The 15,885-nt window shown below is 45.1% G+C and overlaps 1 protein-coding gene across 1 annotated transcript in view; it reads right to left on the bottom strand.

Moving 5' to 3' along the window:
- CPAMD8 (C3 and PZP like alpha-2-macroglobulin domain containing 8) overlaps positions 1-15,885 on the bottom strand; it is an 87,283-nt gene that overhangs the window by 14,671 nt on the left and 56,727 nt on the right. Inside the window, exons 35-37 of the mRNA XM_077842142.1 lie at positions 13,872-14,110; positions 7,178-7,265; positions 538-612 (exon numbers count right to left, since the gene is read on the bottom strand). Coding sequence (XP_077698268.1) covers positions 538-612; positions 7,178-7,265; positions 13,872-14,110 — 402 coding nt within the window. The remainder of the gene's footprint in view (positions 1-537; positions 613-7,177; positions 7,266-13,871; positions 14,111-15,885) is intronic.

The raw sequence follows: 15,885 nt of genomic DNA, 5'->3' as shown, positions 1-15,885 counted from the left end.
TCTCTGCCTTGTTCATCAGCATCATCAGTCATAAGCTGTTCTGCAACTGGAATTTAGTTAAAGATTCTGTTGCTGATGAACAAGGCAGAAAAGACACAAGCTCCCCCTCCCAGGTGTGCACTGATTTGCAGATCCGACTCCGAATACTCATTGCAAATGGACCCGTGAGTAAAAGGCCATTGTTACATAGCCCCTTTGGTGACCCTAATGGTGCTTTAATGTCAGATTATCTTGTGGTTAAAGCACAGGACTGGAAACTAGGGGAACTGGGATCTATTTTGACCTCCTGTATGGTCTGGGGCAAGTCACCTCCATCTTTTGTGCCTCAGTCTACTGCCAAAAATGTGGATGATGGCTGCCTGCCTCAGAAGGGGTTCATGAGGCTTGCCAATTAAAGTTTGTACTGAGATCCTTATCAGCAAAGAGCTATCAGAGGCAAAGTATTCGTTATTATTTTATTTAAGCCTGATCCACTGATTATTTCTCTCACCTTATCCTAACATAGAAAAATAACAAAATCATACACAAAGTCATTACCTCATCAAAATAAAAAAGGATTTTTCTTCCATCAACTTCATATCTTTTTAATCCAATTTGCTTGTTCATTAATAACTGGAAGGAAATGAAGAGGTTTATCATAAACCTATTTTATGGAAAATATTTTGCAGTCAACAAAAAACCAAAGCTTTCAAAGTGCTTAGGAAACACCTGATCAGAACCTAGAGAAAACACAACTTCTCTCTGTTGGAAAATTACCTCAGAGGATGAGCAATAAGGGTCACAGGTACCTCCAGATAAACCAGGAGGAAACTAAGTTTGTGTTTTTCTGATGCGATCTGTCTATGGTATGATATGTCCTGTGAGGTGCAACGTGTTATGGTGCAGCACTTGCTAGCTACTGGGGACCATGCTTATCTCCACTGGAACTCATCTAATATTTCATCCATACTCTGAGTAGCTCCTGGATTATTTTCAGTACCAAGGCTCAAGCAGAACCCCAGATACCTCAAAACACTTGCTAGAGTGCAGTCTCTTGTTTACGCTCCCTCAGTCAGCCAGGGAATTATGCTGATGGACCGCACTGGGTATTAAAGGCCCCCTCCCACCATTGCTGCTGGCTCAAACAACTCAAAACATTCTTCTGCCAGGAAAATTAATCCTTACATTTGAAAAGGGCAGTCATCTGAAAGAGTCCTCGGCACCCTCCCTCAGAGATAAGGGGGTCAGGCCAAGCCCCTACTATTCACCTTCTCTACCTTTGGAGTCAAAGGGAATCGCAGTACACATTGTGCTAGCCAGGCACCTATGCTTATTCTGTACATGCTCATCAATTACTGTACTGTGATGATCTGCACACACTGGGGATTTCAGAGCAAGACCCACACCTACAGTGCTGGCTCCCTGAAATCCACATCATCTGGTGTTGTTCATCAGTGTCTGCAGAGCTGTTCTCCCTGTGCTGTGTGTGCAGCAGGATTACTACCCTTATGGAAAAGTTCAAGAGAATTTATAAGAGAATAACATGACTATTGAATGAATGAACCTTTCCACATAGACAGATAATTATATCCCTACTACATAATGCCATAGGATGCCTCAAAGGTCCTTAGAAGAGAACCAAGGATTAATGCCCAATGGAAAGGAGGGCAAGGCATTATTATTATTTGTTAAAAGATACAATGTGGGGCTAAAAGCACATGCACTGTAATTCACCCAACCTGCTACTAATATTTTTAGCTGTGAATTTCTTTAGTGTGCTGCTCAGAGCTGTAAAACCCTGTGCACAGCTTCCTGCTATTACTGTAACAAGAAAAGGAACATGTGTTTAAGTCCCACACAATATGGAAAGAGCCAATTTAATTTGTCCGTATAATTTTAGGGGCCTGGTGGTGGCTGTTATTACTCAGCCATGGACGGCTGCAGACAGCCCTTTTATGAGGGCTCGGTGAGACTGGCGCCACCGGGAAATGCTCTGCTCAGCTAAAGTTGCATTTTTTTGGTGAAGTTTGATATGCCAGCCTTTGGTGACCTCTGACCTTGTCGACACCCAGCACTATTAGGAGGATTTGTGGCTACACAGTAAGGGGGCCTGCCTCTTCATTAACCATCACCATCCTCAGAGCTGCATGGGAATCCCCTCTGTGTACACTATTCCCTTGTGAGTGCAAACACCTAACAAGGAAACCTGATTTATAAAAACCCCTAGGACACGATGGTAAGTGCGTGGAGTGGAGGAGAGAGTGGGAGCAGCAAGAAAACACAGAGATGGGAATATCTTGTGTCTCTAATGACAAACAAAGTAGTTCAAACAAGAGGCACATTTGGGGCTATGTGTTAAAAAGAGCTGCCTCCTTTTGTAGGCACAATTTGCAGGCACATTTTGTGTCACAACTGAACTGCAAGTGCAAATCTGTGCAATGCCTCCAAGTGCTACAGGTGTGAGAATTGAGACCTCCACCTACAGCACCTGCAGAAAGGTAGACTGGGCCACAGACCTTTGCAAATTGCCCCCTGAAGGAGTTAGATCTTCTAACTGCATGACTCCTTTTATCTCCAGTGGGAATCACTCAGCTGCAGCCCCAGAGAGGGTTGTGGAAATGGACTGCTCAGAACCTTCTCCCATGCAAACAACTTTTCCCCCAGACAGGGGTGCTGTCTGCGGAGTGTTTGGCTCACAGAACTCGCAGACTGGTTGAATTTGAATCAGCAGCTGGGCAGTAAGAGCTATGCAAATCGCAGTGCTGCTTCCAAAGGCAAGAAGATGGAGCTGCAGGGACTCAAATCTCTCTCAGCACAGATGATTCATGCTCTGGGGTGCTTCATGGGTTCAATCTTAACATTTTAAGGTCAGGCTTGACAAAGCCTTGGCTACGATGATTTAGTTGGGGATTGGTCCTGCTTTGAGCAGGGAGGTGGACTAGAGGACCTCCTGAGGTCCTCTAGTCCATATTCTATTATTCTAAGAAGCAAGTGGGAGAGTGAGAGGAATTATTTAAGCTCATCACCAATGTGGACACAAGAACAAATGGATATAAACTGGCCACCAGGAAGTTTAGACTTGAAATTAAACGAAGGTTTCACCTTCCTCTGTAGCATGGGGCACGGGTCACTTGCTGGAGGATTCTCTGCTCCTTGAAGTCTTTAAACCACGATTTGAGGACTTCAATAGCTCAGACATAGGTGAGAGGTTTTTCGCAGCAGTGGGTGGGTGAAATTCTGTGGCCTGCGTTGTGCAGGAGGTCAGACTAGATGATCATGATGGTCCCTTCTGACCTTAGTATCTATGAATCTATGAATCTAAGTGTAATCAACTCTCTTCCCCCACCCAGCAATAAGGAAAGAAAATTATCTGTTGCTTTATGGAACTAGAATCTTAAAGGGCACACCCCTCCATCCACCCCCAAACAACAATAGATCATTGGTGAACTGAGATCCTTTACTGCCTCGCCTCCCTGACAAAAACCCTTGGGGCACTGGGAACAGGGGAGATCAGATCTAGGGAAAGGGGAGATGGGAAAGGCCACCACAAACACTTTTGTTTATAGAGAGGAAGCAAAGACAGACCTGTGTGCCCAGTGCTTGAGAAATGCCTGTTTGTGTCTAATGTGCTGGAGAGATCATTCAGCTTGACACGAGAGGGATATTAAACTCGCACATGATGCTTCTCAGATATTAATATATTTAACAATACATCCAGTGTGGGTCAGTCTTTGATCCCTTCTCTACTCTGGCTTGGATATGTTCCCCATTTTTTTCTGTTCTGTCCCCCAGGATGCACGTCAGCATTTGGAAGGGAGACCAGCAGTACCTCAACATTCGCATAATGGTGCTAAATGGGACACCCGAATCCCTGAGGTCCCACGTGTTTCAAATATTCTGTGGAAGATTTGTGGTGCATTGCCCAAAGCTTCTTATGACCACACAATGGAAGGCTAAGGCCTTTCTGACTCATCCAATCTTTAAAGTGCCTGGGTGCTGCATAGAACAGTTAGCATGTACAGGCCACTTCGCATGTGCCATGCGCTGTGCGATTATTAACTAATTGCCGGAGTAGTCACTCCTGCGAGGCAGGTAAGTATTATCCTTATTTTAGAGGTGAAGGATATTGGGGCACAGAGAGAAGAAGTGACCGGCTAAGGGCACACAGTGAATCCATGGGGTAACTGGGATTAAAACTCAGAAGTTCCTGATTCCTAGATCAGTGGTTCTCAGCCAGGAGTCCGGGGCCTCCTGGAAGGCTGCAAACAGGTTTTAGGGGGTCCACCAAGCAGGGCCAGTGTTAGACTGGCTGGGGCCCAGGGCAGAAAGCGCAAGCCCTGCTATGCGGGGCTGAAGTCCGGGGCCCTGAACTCTGCCACCTGGCGCTGAAGTCGAAGCCTGAGCAATTTAGTTTTGTGGGGCCCCCTTGTGATGTGGGTCCCTGGGCAATAGCCTTGCTTGCAAATCCCTAATGCCAGCTGTGGCTTTATGTGCAGAAAAAAGTTGTAGCACAGGCAGGCCACGGAGTTTTTATAACTTGTTGGGGGAATCTCAGAAAGAAAACGGTTGGGGGCCCCTGTCCTAGATCATGGTACATCCACTCTGGAGTTAACCACACATCAAACTACTCGTAAAGCTGAGCAGAGTGCCAGCATAAACCACTAAGTCCTGATGGTGTGAGTACTGAACAGGCCCTGTGCTGGCCCTCTGTTCAGAAGTGGAATTGCTCCTACTTTAAAACTCTCAACCTATACATGTGTGCAGAACAAACCCCAATAATTCATTTCCTCCATGTATTAGAGAAACACCTGGCTGGCACAGCTGCAAAATCAGTCTTATACCAGAACACAATTCTCTTGACCAAAACCATCCTCGGATTAACTGACACACAAACTTTGCAGCCTCCAGAAAGTGTCAGCACCTGAGACCCCAAGAGGGAAATCCACCCCAGGGCTCATTCCACTGTTCCTGTGCTGTGGGGAGGCACAGGATAGGTCAACACAGCCTGTCCTGGGTCCTGAGAGCTCCTACTGCTTCTTTAGCTGCATCAGGCCCTACCAGGAATATAAGGAGCCCCTGGGGATGGCTTCTTAGCCCAATATGCCAGTGCTTCCTAGTGTTTCACTCCTTGCTTTTCCAGAAACAAAACTGGACCCGCTCTCAGACTCTTTTATACTATTTGCTTCGATTGCCCTTTTCAGTAACATATTCCAAAGACTTAGTCCCATTTGTGTAATGCAATTCTCTCCAGCAGAGGAGAGCTCGCACTTCACTCCTAGTGTTTGATCCCCTCTCCAGTGTGAACAATTTACCGTTAGCAACAATCAGTCCCTTCCATTATTTTTGAAACCTCAGAGCTTGCAAGGAGAATAAGCCCAGCAGCTCTCCTAGCCCTTCGTAGCTGGTATTCTCTCCACTGCTCTGCATGTGCCCCCTCCAAAGTAATAGCCTCCTTCTTTCAGAACAGTATCAGCTCACCTATTTTCTTCATCATCCATCCCTCTGGCTAAAAAAGAAGAGGTCCTGACAGTGATTCCCACTGGGAATGTTTCTATGTGCTCTGAAGCTGCCCTGCACCTCCTGTTCCTAAGCCAGTTTTCCACCCATATCCTTTTGCCTTTACTTACAGCTCTTCCACAGGAAGTACTGCAAACATAAACCAAGACCAGCAGAGGCCCCTCGGTTATTTCCTCACTATCTTCCACAAAGCAATATGGGAGACTCTTATTGGTGATATTTCCTTATACTGATATTCAACCTCCCATTACCTATAGGCAACATATGTACTACCCACACGTCCTCTGCAGTATGTGAAAAAGAAGCAGAAGAGAGGTTCAACATTGCTATCTCTATAGCAAGGACTCTAGGGTTCCCCACAATTTGACCTGGGTTTTCCTGCACTTTTTCTACTCCACTTTAGGCATTTATGGCTGTACCACTTGTTGCAGGGGAAAGAGAGAATCCCAGACTCAGGAATTAGCCTGTAAGTGAAAGACGACTTCATTTTCAAATGCATATATTTAAAACACAGCAGAATGGAGACTCCAAGGGTGCACACACATTATCCTGCTACCCATATTACAAAACCTTTTCCATTTTCTTTTAAAGTAAAGGCTCCATGCATTACAGGCACGTATATCTGCACAAAAACAAGTATACATGCTCTCCTAATACATAAAAGGTCAAATTCTATTCTCAGATCCTAACAAACAATCTCACTAGCTTCAGTGACAGTTACCGTGTGATATCTGAGGGCAAGTTTTGACTCAAACTGCAGCCCTCTGAAGATGCACATAATGGCTTCATCTTCACTGGGGGGGAAAAAGGTGCATTCTCAACTCAAGTTAACTAACTTGAGGTACAATCCTAGTGAAGACAAGGCAGTTTGTAGTCTTCATGTGAGTTAGTAAGTCAAATTAAACTGCCTTGTCTTCACTAGAATTGTGCCTTGTTAGTTAACCTGAGTTATGAACACAGTCCCCCCCCCCACACACACATACACACACACATACAGAAAAGACAAGGCCATTAAAGGAAAAGGTCTGTTGTGTAGAGAAATTCCTGATTAGCTCTTTTGCTGTTTCTCAGAGATAGCATGTTAGTTTCTTTTCTCTCTTCAGATAGAGTGTCACTAACAATTTTATTTATAACATCAAAAAGCAATGAAAACAGTGTAATGCTGCAACAAAGTCTAAAGTGAATCTGAAGACTGTAGTTCCTCCCTCCTAGAGAGCTGGCTGGGCAAGAGGCACATTCTGTCCACCTCAGTTTGGCTTGCAATAAACATGATGTTCTCCCAGAAAAAAAAATTCCAAGACACAGAGCCTCCAATGAAATCGAATCCAGATGTTGGAGATAATACAGCCCCTAAGAAGCCATAAACAGCTCCTGTTGGAGCACATTTTCACTTCAGCTTTTCCAAATGAGTCTCATTTAATTACCATGAGCCATGCACAGTAATAAAGGCTTATTTGGCTGAGTTAGGTAAATTTGTTAATCTTACTCAGAACATCTGTTTCCCCACTTCAGATAAATATTTTCTGACAAGTGAAATCTCCTACCCTCTGATTTTAATTACATCTCTTCTCACATAATATGGCATTTACCTCCCCAAGCACCTCAAAAGGAATCCCTGCTAATGAAAGAGCCATGGCCAACCTCTAAGCACATGCTCTGCACTCTGATCACAACATCTTACCTGCTCCAGGCTCTCAATATCTGCTCGGAAACCTGAGAACAAGGGTACCTCCAAGACAGCCATGTTTGATGATCCCGAATGCAGCCACCTTCCCAGGGGGGATAAAAAGAGAGAGAGTAAAGTCAGGAACTAAGTTAAACCATACCTGGAGCAGTTGGGGATGAAGCAGACTTGAGACAGAAGCTTTCAAAGAAAAGTGACACACAGAGTCTAGGAGGAGAGGATACCTAATCCCAAATGAAGGGCTTGCTAAAAGCCACATTCTCTTTACTTTTATAAATGCTCCCAGTGACAGGTTGGACCACCTGATGTGCTGGGGTTTAACTGAGCCTCCCCTGCTCAGTCAGCCTGGGTTCCCTCTCCCTACTTTGCTGAATTAGGCTCTCCGGCCTCTTGCAGCACACACAAAGTAGGGCCACGTCCTGCTGCAGACACAGATTGAAGTCAGCTCTGTGTGAGAGGGCTCCCCCAGCACTCACGTGCCCTCCCCTTTCAGGAGACAAACCCAAAATACTACTGTCTTGCACTGTATAGAAATATTTGCACAGTGCAAGCTCATCAAATTCACCCTCTTCCTCAATGTGAAGAGAGATGTGCACGACTTCTTGCCGCCCCTCCTCCCCAGTTAGAAATTACAGAAACGGGGTTTAATAATAAACAAAACAAATTTTATTAACTACAAAAGGTGAATTTGAAGTGATTATAAGAGATAACAGAAAGAACAAAACAGATTACTGAGCAAATAAAACAAAGTATGCAAGCTAAGCTCAATATACTTAAGAAATAGGTTACAAAATGTAATTTCTTACCCTAAATATTATTTTAGGCAGGTTGCAAAGTTTCTGTGGTTCAGAGTTCCAGTTATATTTCTTTTCAGTCTGGACTCCGCCTCCCACCCCCTGCCTTCCCTTCAGGTGGCTTTAGCAGTCTTTCTTCTTGGGCAAACAGGCCATGGAGAGGAGGAGTCCCGTTTGCATTCTTCCCCACCCTTAAATAGGATTTATATAAGGCAGAATCCTTTGTTTCCCAAACTTGATCCCCCTTCCCTTCCAGTGGAAAGTTACAAGAAGTCCCAGGTAATGTTTAGTATCAGGTAACAAGACCACCTGACCTAATAGTGACAGGTTTCAGAGTAGCAGCCGTGTTAGTCTGTATCCGCAAAAAGAAAAGGAGTACTTGTGGCACCTTAGAGACTAACACATTTATTTGAGCATAAGCTTTCATGAGCTGCATCCGATGAAGCGAGCTGTAGCTCACGAAAGCTTATGCTCAAATAAATTTGTTAGTCTCTAAGGTGTCACAAGTACTCCTTTTCTTTTTGACCTAATAGTGTCACAGTTAAGTCCCCCTCCTCCCCACGCCTCCCAGGAGGAAGAGAGATTAGTATCTTCATGGTTTTGTTGTTGCTTCCTGATAGCTCATCAAATTTGATGGTGGGTGTCTATCCCAATATACCCCCAGTTGTAATTGTTACATAGTCCATATTCCTAACTTTAGATACAGACATGATACATGCATACAAATTGGATAATCACATCCGGTAAATCATAGCCTTTCCAAGGATACCGTACAAGACCCATCTTGCATAAAGTATATCTCAGTTATGTCATATCCATATTATAAGCATATTTCAATAAAGAATATGGAGTGTAGCGTCATACTCCTCTCTGCTTTTGCTAGCCAAAAATTAAGTGCAGCCCATAGAGCACAGAGATGTGAGAAGGCAGGCAGAAGAGGACAAGAAGGATACAGTCTATCATGGTGCTGCTAGACTAATTATTAATTATTGGACATCATTGGGCAAGTGCGCTGCTGACAGAGGGAAATGGCCCCTTGTGGGAGGAAATGCTTCTGCTTCTCCCTAAAGTGGCCTGCTGGGAATGGAGTAAGGCATAAGAAAGAGCAGTGCCTGGACTGGTGACCTTGGCACACATATGCAACGTATATTACAAACAAGAAACAATGCAAAAAGGTAGCTCAGGCATGCAACAGCTCTGCACAGATCCACTTTTGTGGATATGGGGGCATTCTAGGCACAAACTCTGAAATCCTCTCCCCAGCCCTGCACTTAGATAGCACGGTGATGGGTAATTAAAAATACACAGACTCAGTTCAGATAATGCCCATGGCACTTGCGATGTCTTGTCACCCTGGACAAGATGGGAATTCAGCCACTTCTATATGGAATAACTCAGCCTTAGGATCACCACTTGCAGAACTTCATGATACAATCCAAAGCCCTTACTGAGCATCACAAACATAAACTTCAAGGCTCTGGGCTTTATCTGCATCTCTGTAAATAGAAAAGCATGGCCATATCTTAAAGGAAATGCAGAGACACACTGGGCTCAATGTAATATATATATATAAAAAGTGCCTAAGGGCACATCTACACAGCAAAAAAACCCAAAACAAAACAGAAAAACAACCCTGCGGCAGTGAGTTCCAGAGCCCACATCAACTGACTTGGGCTTGTGCTATGGGGCTAAAAGTAGCATTGTAGACTCCCCCAGTCGGGCTGGAGCCAGGGCTCTGAAACCAGTGAGGGGGGAGGGTCTACGACCCCAGGCTCCAGTACAAACAGGAACATCTACATTGCTATTTTTAGCCTTGTAGCGCAACCCCCACAAGCCAGAGTCAGCTGACTTAGGCTCTGAGACTTGCTGCCGTAGGGTTTTGTTTTGTTTTTTTGCTGGGTAGACGTATCCTTAGAGAGTGAGCTCCCATTGTTAGACAAGAACAGGTATGGCATGGACAGAGGCAGTGCCATCTTCCCCACTGCCAAAGTGCTTTGCCCAGCAGGGGTGACAGGCTGGTTATGCCTCCATAGCCAGTTTAGTCCTTGGCTTCTCTGCTGTGGCTCTCAACGAGGATACTGATTAGTGCCAAGTGAGATCAGGATACGTAAGACCCCAGATGGCCTTTCCCCAACATGGCCTTTGGGGCTGGAAGTGGTTACTTGGGGTTAAAGGAATTCATGTCCTATTACCAGGTCCCAAGCCATCCAATCCTGCTCGTCCAGAACTTTCTATAAACAGTTGGTTAGGAAACCGTGTTCTGAGGTGGAGACGATGTTGGCTAAAATTAGTGAGCTGTAGCTCACAAAAGCTTATGCTCAAATAAATTGGTTAGTCTCTAAGGTGCCACAAGTACTCCTTTTCTTTTTGCTGAAGGCCAGTAAACCAAGGGGCTGAACTGAAACACTGAGCGATATCTTAAAGGTGACTGCAAAGGGGGAAGCAAATGGGTGTGGTTTTTTCCGTCCGCTTTTATCAATAGGAATTTGGATCCTGTCTACTTTGGGGACTGTATGGTGACTGGAGAATTAGGATGTGATATCACAAAAGAGCAAAAACTGCACAGTATGGAAGGGAAGATTTTTAGTCTAGTTAAAACTGGTATTTTGTAAACATCCAATTCATTCCAATGCCTAATTGACACCTAGGGAAAAGAGTGTCTTTATCATTATGGTTATTATTAATAATTATCTGTACTACTGTAATGTCCAGGATCCTGAGCCATGGACCAGAACTCTGTTGTGCTAAGTACTGTACAAACACAGAAAAAAAATATGGTTCCTGCTCCAAAGAGCTTACAGATAACACACCCTCACTTGTTCAGATAATGTGAGAGAGCTCACTATGTACATCATCCTCTGCAACATCAGTGAGGCCTCCAGCAAAACCAGAGAAAATAAGACTTGTCATTCCTCATATTTCTATGGGAAAACACAAGCAGTTGGAGGAGAATCCTTCCAGTCCATTGTATGTTACAAAGAGGGCAGATGCTCATTGATTTCAATTCCTCACAGCATGGAAACAGGGGCACTATTGCAACAAGGAGATTGGTGCAATTAAGATGTAGACCCAGCTAACTCCTCAGAGAGAAAGTGGCATTTCCTGTTCCAGTAGAGCACTCTCTTTTCTCTAAATTCATATAGTCATTCAGTCTCACCCCAAAAAGGAAATGTCCTGAGGACTTGACTCCTCAAAATAAACAATTTCCCTCTTGTGTAACAACTCCAGCTTGATGCATTCCCTTTGCTATCCTTATAAATGCCTCCCATTCAAGCTCTACAGGGGAAGACATCTAAGGAGTTAAAGAGCATGTTTACTGGGGGACTAAGGGGCAGGGAAGATCTCATTTGCTTTTGTTTGTTGTCCAAGACTTCGATCTCCTCACCCTGAACTTCCTCTCAAATTTCTGTCTTTGCTCCAGCAATTCCTATGGCAGAAGTTTCAGAAATGACAGCAGAAAGCTTGTGTTGATGCAAGGCAGCCTCCTTAGTTACAGACATCTTCAAAGAACAGATGAAGAACCTTTCAAACTTGCCTCCCCATAAGATGCTCATGCAATAGCAGAGTCAGGGCCTGCCTACACTAATGTAGCTAGACTGGTGACACAAATGTGCTGCATGAGCGCAAAGCAGAGCAGGCACTGGGACCGCTCTATCTGGTAAGATACTGGTGCTGTTACACAGATACCGGTTAACTCAACAGGCCTGAGAAATACCCCCTTCTTCCACTGATCATACACCCATAGGTCCCAGAGCCAGGAGGGCAAAGCAGCAGGTGAGAACCTCAGAGCCAGGGAGAGTTTGCTAAAGAACCTGGACAGGCTCTTGTGGTTACACAGAACCGGCCAGACAATTTTCAGGGTCCCCAGCAAAATGCTGCGGTGGAAGGTGCAGTAGGACCTGAGCTGCTTGCCACTCAGACATTGCTGCTGGAGGAAGGCATAAAGCTGGCTTGTGAAATGCAAGTCTATGTGGGGCCAGACCTGGGGATTTCATGGGTCCTTGGCATTCGTTAGCATCATGACTGCCAGCAACATAACATAAGAGCCAGAAAGAAGGGTTTGGTGAGTTTAGAGACAAGAGAGTCCCATCTCTGTTTGGAGTCACTCTGACAGATTGTTTTCAGGACTGTATCCAACTCTTTGGCAGGGAGGAGGTGGCAGCAGGCAGGACGCACAGACATTCCCACTGCTATGATGAGGCACTGAGGGACTGTGTTACTGCTGCTGAGATTTTAGGCATCCGGACCAGATAATTCTTTAACCTCTAGAACCCCAGCGCCTGGCACGTTAGACACGGAACTGCAACAGGGATATGAAGACTTGGTGAATTTTCAGTTTTATCTGCTGTGCACTCTGACATTTGTAAATGCCTCCTCACTCTAGCTCTGAGCTTCCCTTCCCTTCAGCCTGCCCTACCACAACCTCCTTGAAACCAAAGCAATCTGTTGACAATAGGGGCAGGATTTCAAGCTTGGGGTGAAAGTCTGGTGGATTCAGCACAGGAAAGAGTCAGGAGAGCGAGGTTCTATTTCCTGTCCCTGCAACTCTCTCATTGTAACACTACAGGCAAGCCTCTTCCTCTTTCCCAGGCCTCGGTTTTCCCACCGGTAAAATGAGGATAAGGCTGCTGACAGCCTTTACAAAGCATTTTGAGTGCTAGGGATGAAAATCAGTGTGTGTTGGTATCACTCCAGACATTTTTTCTAACTAATTTCTAACATTCTTTAATAAGAAACAAGCAGATAAATAGTCGGCTCTGGGGAACCATGTCAACCAAATAATCTCATAGACTGCACTGTTACCATAGTGACCAGAGAGCCATACCAGCAATCGGATTCCAAACTGATACCATGGCAACCAGCATCCTTTGTTAGAGTTTCTGTATCCAAAACTGAACAGACTGGCCTGAGCAACTCAAATAAACATTAAATTAGAGTCAAGTTAATAATATTTATAGAACCATGGCTATGTTTCATGTAGAACTACCTAACTGGCATTACCTAACTCCTTTAGGTTTCTAAGGAATCTTTCATTAATATAGCCTTGGAAAATGTTCTGGAACTTTTTCTTTTGCACCTGATGTAATGAGATGGTTTAGTCTGTTTTCTTCAAGTTTTGTAAGAGACAATAATAAATATATAAAGGTTTAATCAGAGCCAGTAGTCTCCAAATGTTACCTCCTTTCTATACAACAATTGGTAAATTCTTTGTGCATGTTTTTCCTCCTCTCAAAAAGTGCTTCAAAACTAAAAATATCAAAGCCAGCAACCAAGCACTCATAGGTAACCATATAATATCGAGGAAGTATGCACAGCCCAGCTTTCATGAGCATACTACAAGAACAAACCAATGTGCACACTCTCGGAAGTAAAGTAGTTTAAGTAAGAAAACACATCAGTTTCAAACAGGTAGAGTGAGAGAAAAGGCAAAAAATAAAAAAAAATCAGATTAAAAATGTCTTAATCATGTGTCCTACTGAATCAGTATAAATTATTGATGGAACCATTCCAATAATAAACCCTCCCTGCCTATCTTTATTTGAAACTCTTAACACTTGATATTTATTAATGAGTGCCTCAGACACAAACTATCTTACCTGTTACTCTGGCTTCAACACCTGAGCAAATCAAGTGAGACTACTAGGACAAGTAAAACGCGAGTTGTTCTGTCTGACTTGATTTGAGACAAGGACAACACAGCAAGAACAGTATAACAGTATGTATCCCATAAAAACACATTATAAACCCTCACAGATGTAGGAATGGGATGCAATTCTCACTGGAAGAACATCTGGGAGTGGTTTGAAATGGAAGGACTAGTGGAAGGATCTGCTGATAACAAGCTTAGCCAACCTGTACAGAGAGCCATGTTGAAGGAAATAAAGGGATTTCACTACCTAGTACACGTCTCCAGGATCACTTTGTATTCCTGGTGATCTTGATCAGAAGCTGGGTCATCATCATCCACCAGTGCCCGTTCTCTGTGGGAGGCTTCTGAGCGATTTTCATCTGGAGAGAGGGGCCGTAGGGGATGCTGAGTTTGCCGATGACACTCTGATTTGGGCTCTTTCAGGTTAACCAGAAGCTGGAAAGCTGGTTTAGCAACAGGGTCAGGCACATTGTAAGTGACATCAATCTGCAGCAAATGGGGGGGTGGAGGGGGAGGAAATCAGGTCTGATTTTAGTGCCATTGACTATGAAGCAATAAAAGCATTGTTTAGACCCTGCAGCATCACCAGACACTTCCAGAGAGATGAGAGCAGAGACTAGACTCTCAGACATTTTGCGGGGAACCTTGAGCAATTTACTAGTAACATCCTGCATCAGTAACACCACTGCTCACAATGACATTTCAGCTGCCAAACCTACACTAACGTGTACAGATGGGAGATTTTACCAAAAAGAATCTCTTATAATCTCTTATATTGGAATTGGAAAAGGTTCAGAAAATGGCAACAAAAATGATTAGGGGTATGAAATGGTGCCATATGAGGAGAGATTGATAAGACTGGGACTTTTCAGCTTGGAAAAGAGACGGCTAAGGGAGATATGATCGAGGTCTATAAAATCATAACTGGTGTGGAGAAAATAAATAAGGAAGTGTTATTTACTCCTTCTCATAACACAAGAACTAGGGGTCACCAAATGAAATTAATAGGCAGCAGGTTTAAAACAAAAAAAAGGAAGTATTTCTTCACACAATGCACAGTCAGCCTGTGGAACTCTTTGCCAGAGGATGTTGTGAAGGCCATGACTATAACAGTGTTCAAAAAAGAACTAGATAAATTCATGGAGGATAGGTCCATCAATGGCTATTAGCCAAGATGGACAGGGATGGTGTCCCTAGCCTCTGTTTGCCAGAAGCTAGTAATGGGCGACAGGGAATTACTTGATGATTCCCTGTTCTGTTCATACCCTCTGGGGCACCTGGTATTGGCCACTGTCAGAAGACAGGATACTGGCTAGATCGGGGTGGGCAAACTTTTTGGCCTGAGGGCCTCATCGGGGTGCGAAACTGTACGGAGGGCCGGGTAGGGAAGGCTGTGCCTCCCCAAACAGGCTGGCCCCTGCCCCCATCCGCTCCCTCCCACTTCCCGCCCCCTGATTACCCCCCTCAGAACCTCCCACCCATCCAACCCCCCCTGCTCCTTGTCCCCTGACCGCCCTCTCCTGGGACCCCACCCCCTATCCAACCTCCCCTATTCCCCATCCCCTGCCACCCCCAAACCTCTGCCCTATCCAACAGCCCCTGTTCCCCGTCCCCTGACTGCCCCCCCAACTGCCCCCTGTCCCCTGACTGCCCCCTGGGATCCCCTGCCCCATATCCACCCCCCCCGGCCCCCTTACCATGCTGCTCAGAGCAGCATGTCTGGAGCTGCACCACCTGGCTGGAGCCAGACACGCTGCCCTGCATGAGCATGCAGCCCCGCCGCCCAGAGCGCTGCCCACGTGGCGGCGTAGCTATGGGGGAGCGGGGGAAGTGGGGGAGGGGCTGGGGTCTCACCTCCCCGGTGGGGAGCTCAGGGGCCGGGCAGGACAGTCCCACAGGCCAAATGTGGCCCGCGGGCCGTAGTTTGGCCACCTCTGGGCTAAATGGATCTGGCTAGTATGGCTGTTCTTATGTTCTTTCAAACTATCCCACAGCTTGATATGTCCCTATCAGGATGCATTTCCTGACATTCAACCTAAATATTCACTTTTAAATGTCACCCCAGTCACTTCTAGTCACACCCTCATGTACCACCCTCCTTGAGACATTAGAAAGAGACAAGCAAAGGTTTAGAGAGGATTATTTGTTGGCTAGTCATGCCAATTCATCACTGGGGGAAGAGGTTGGAAAGAAATGAATGTTTAATAGACTGTCTTGTCTGTTTAAATGTAATCTTCTCAGCTCCTTTACACAGCCCGGAA

The sequence above is a fragment of the Eretmochelys imbricata genome, chromosome 25, assembly GCF_965152235.1.
Source record: "Eretmochelys imbricata isolate rEreImb1 chromosome 25, rEreImb1.hap1, whole genome shotgun sequence".
Classification (NCBI taxonomy): domain Eukaryota; kingdom Metazoa; phylum Chordata; order Testudines; family Cheloniidae; genus Eretmochelys; species Eretmochelys imbricata.
The sequence above is the reverse complement of the archived record's forward strand: the minus strand, read 5'-3'. Positions and strand labels throughout refer to the sequence as shown.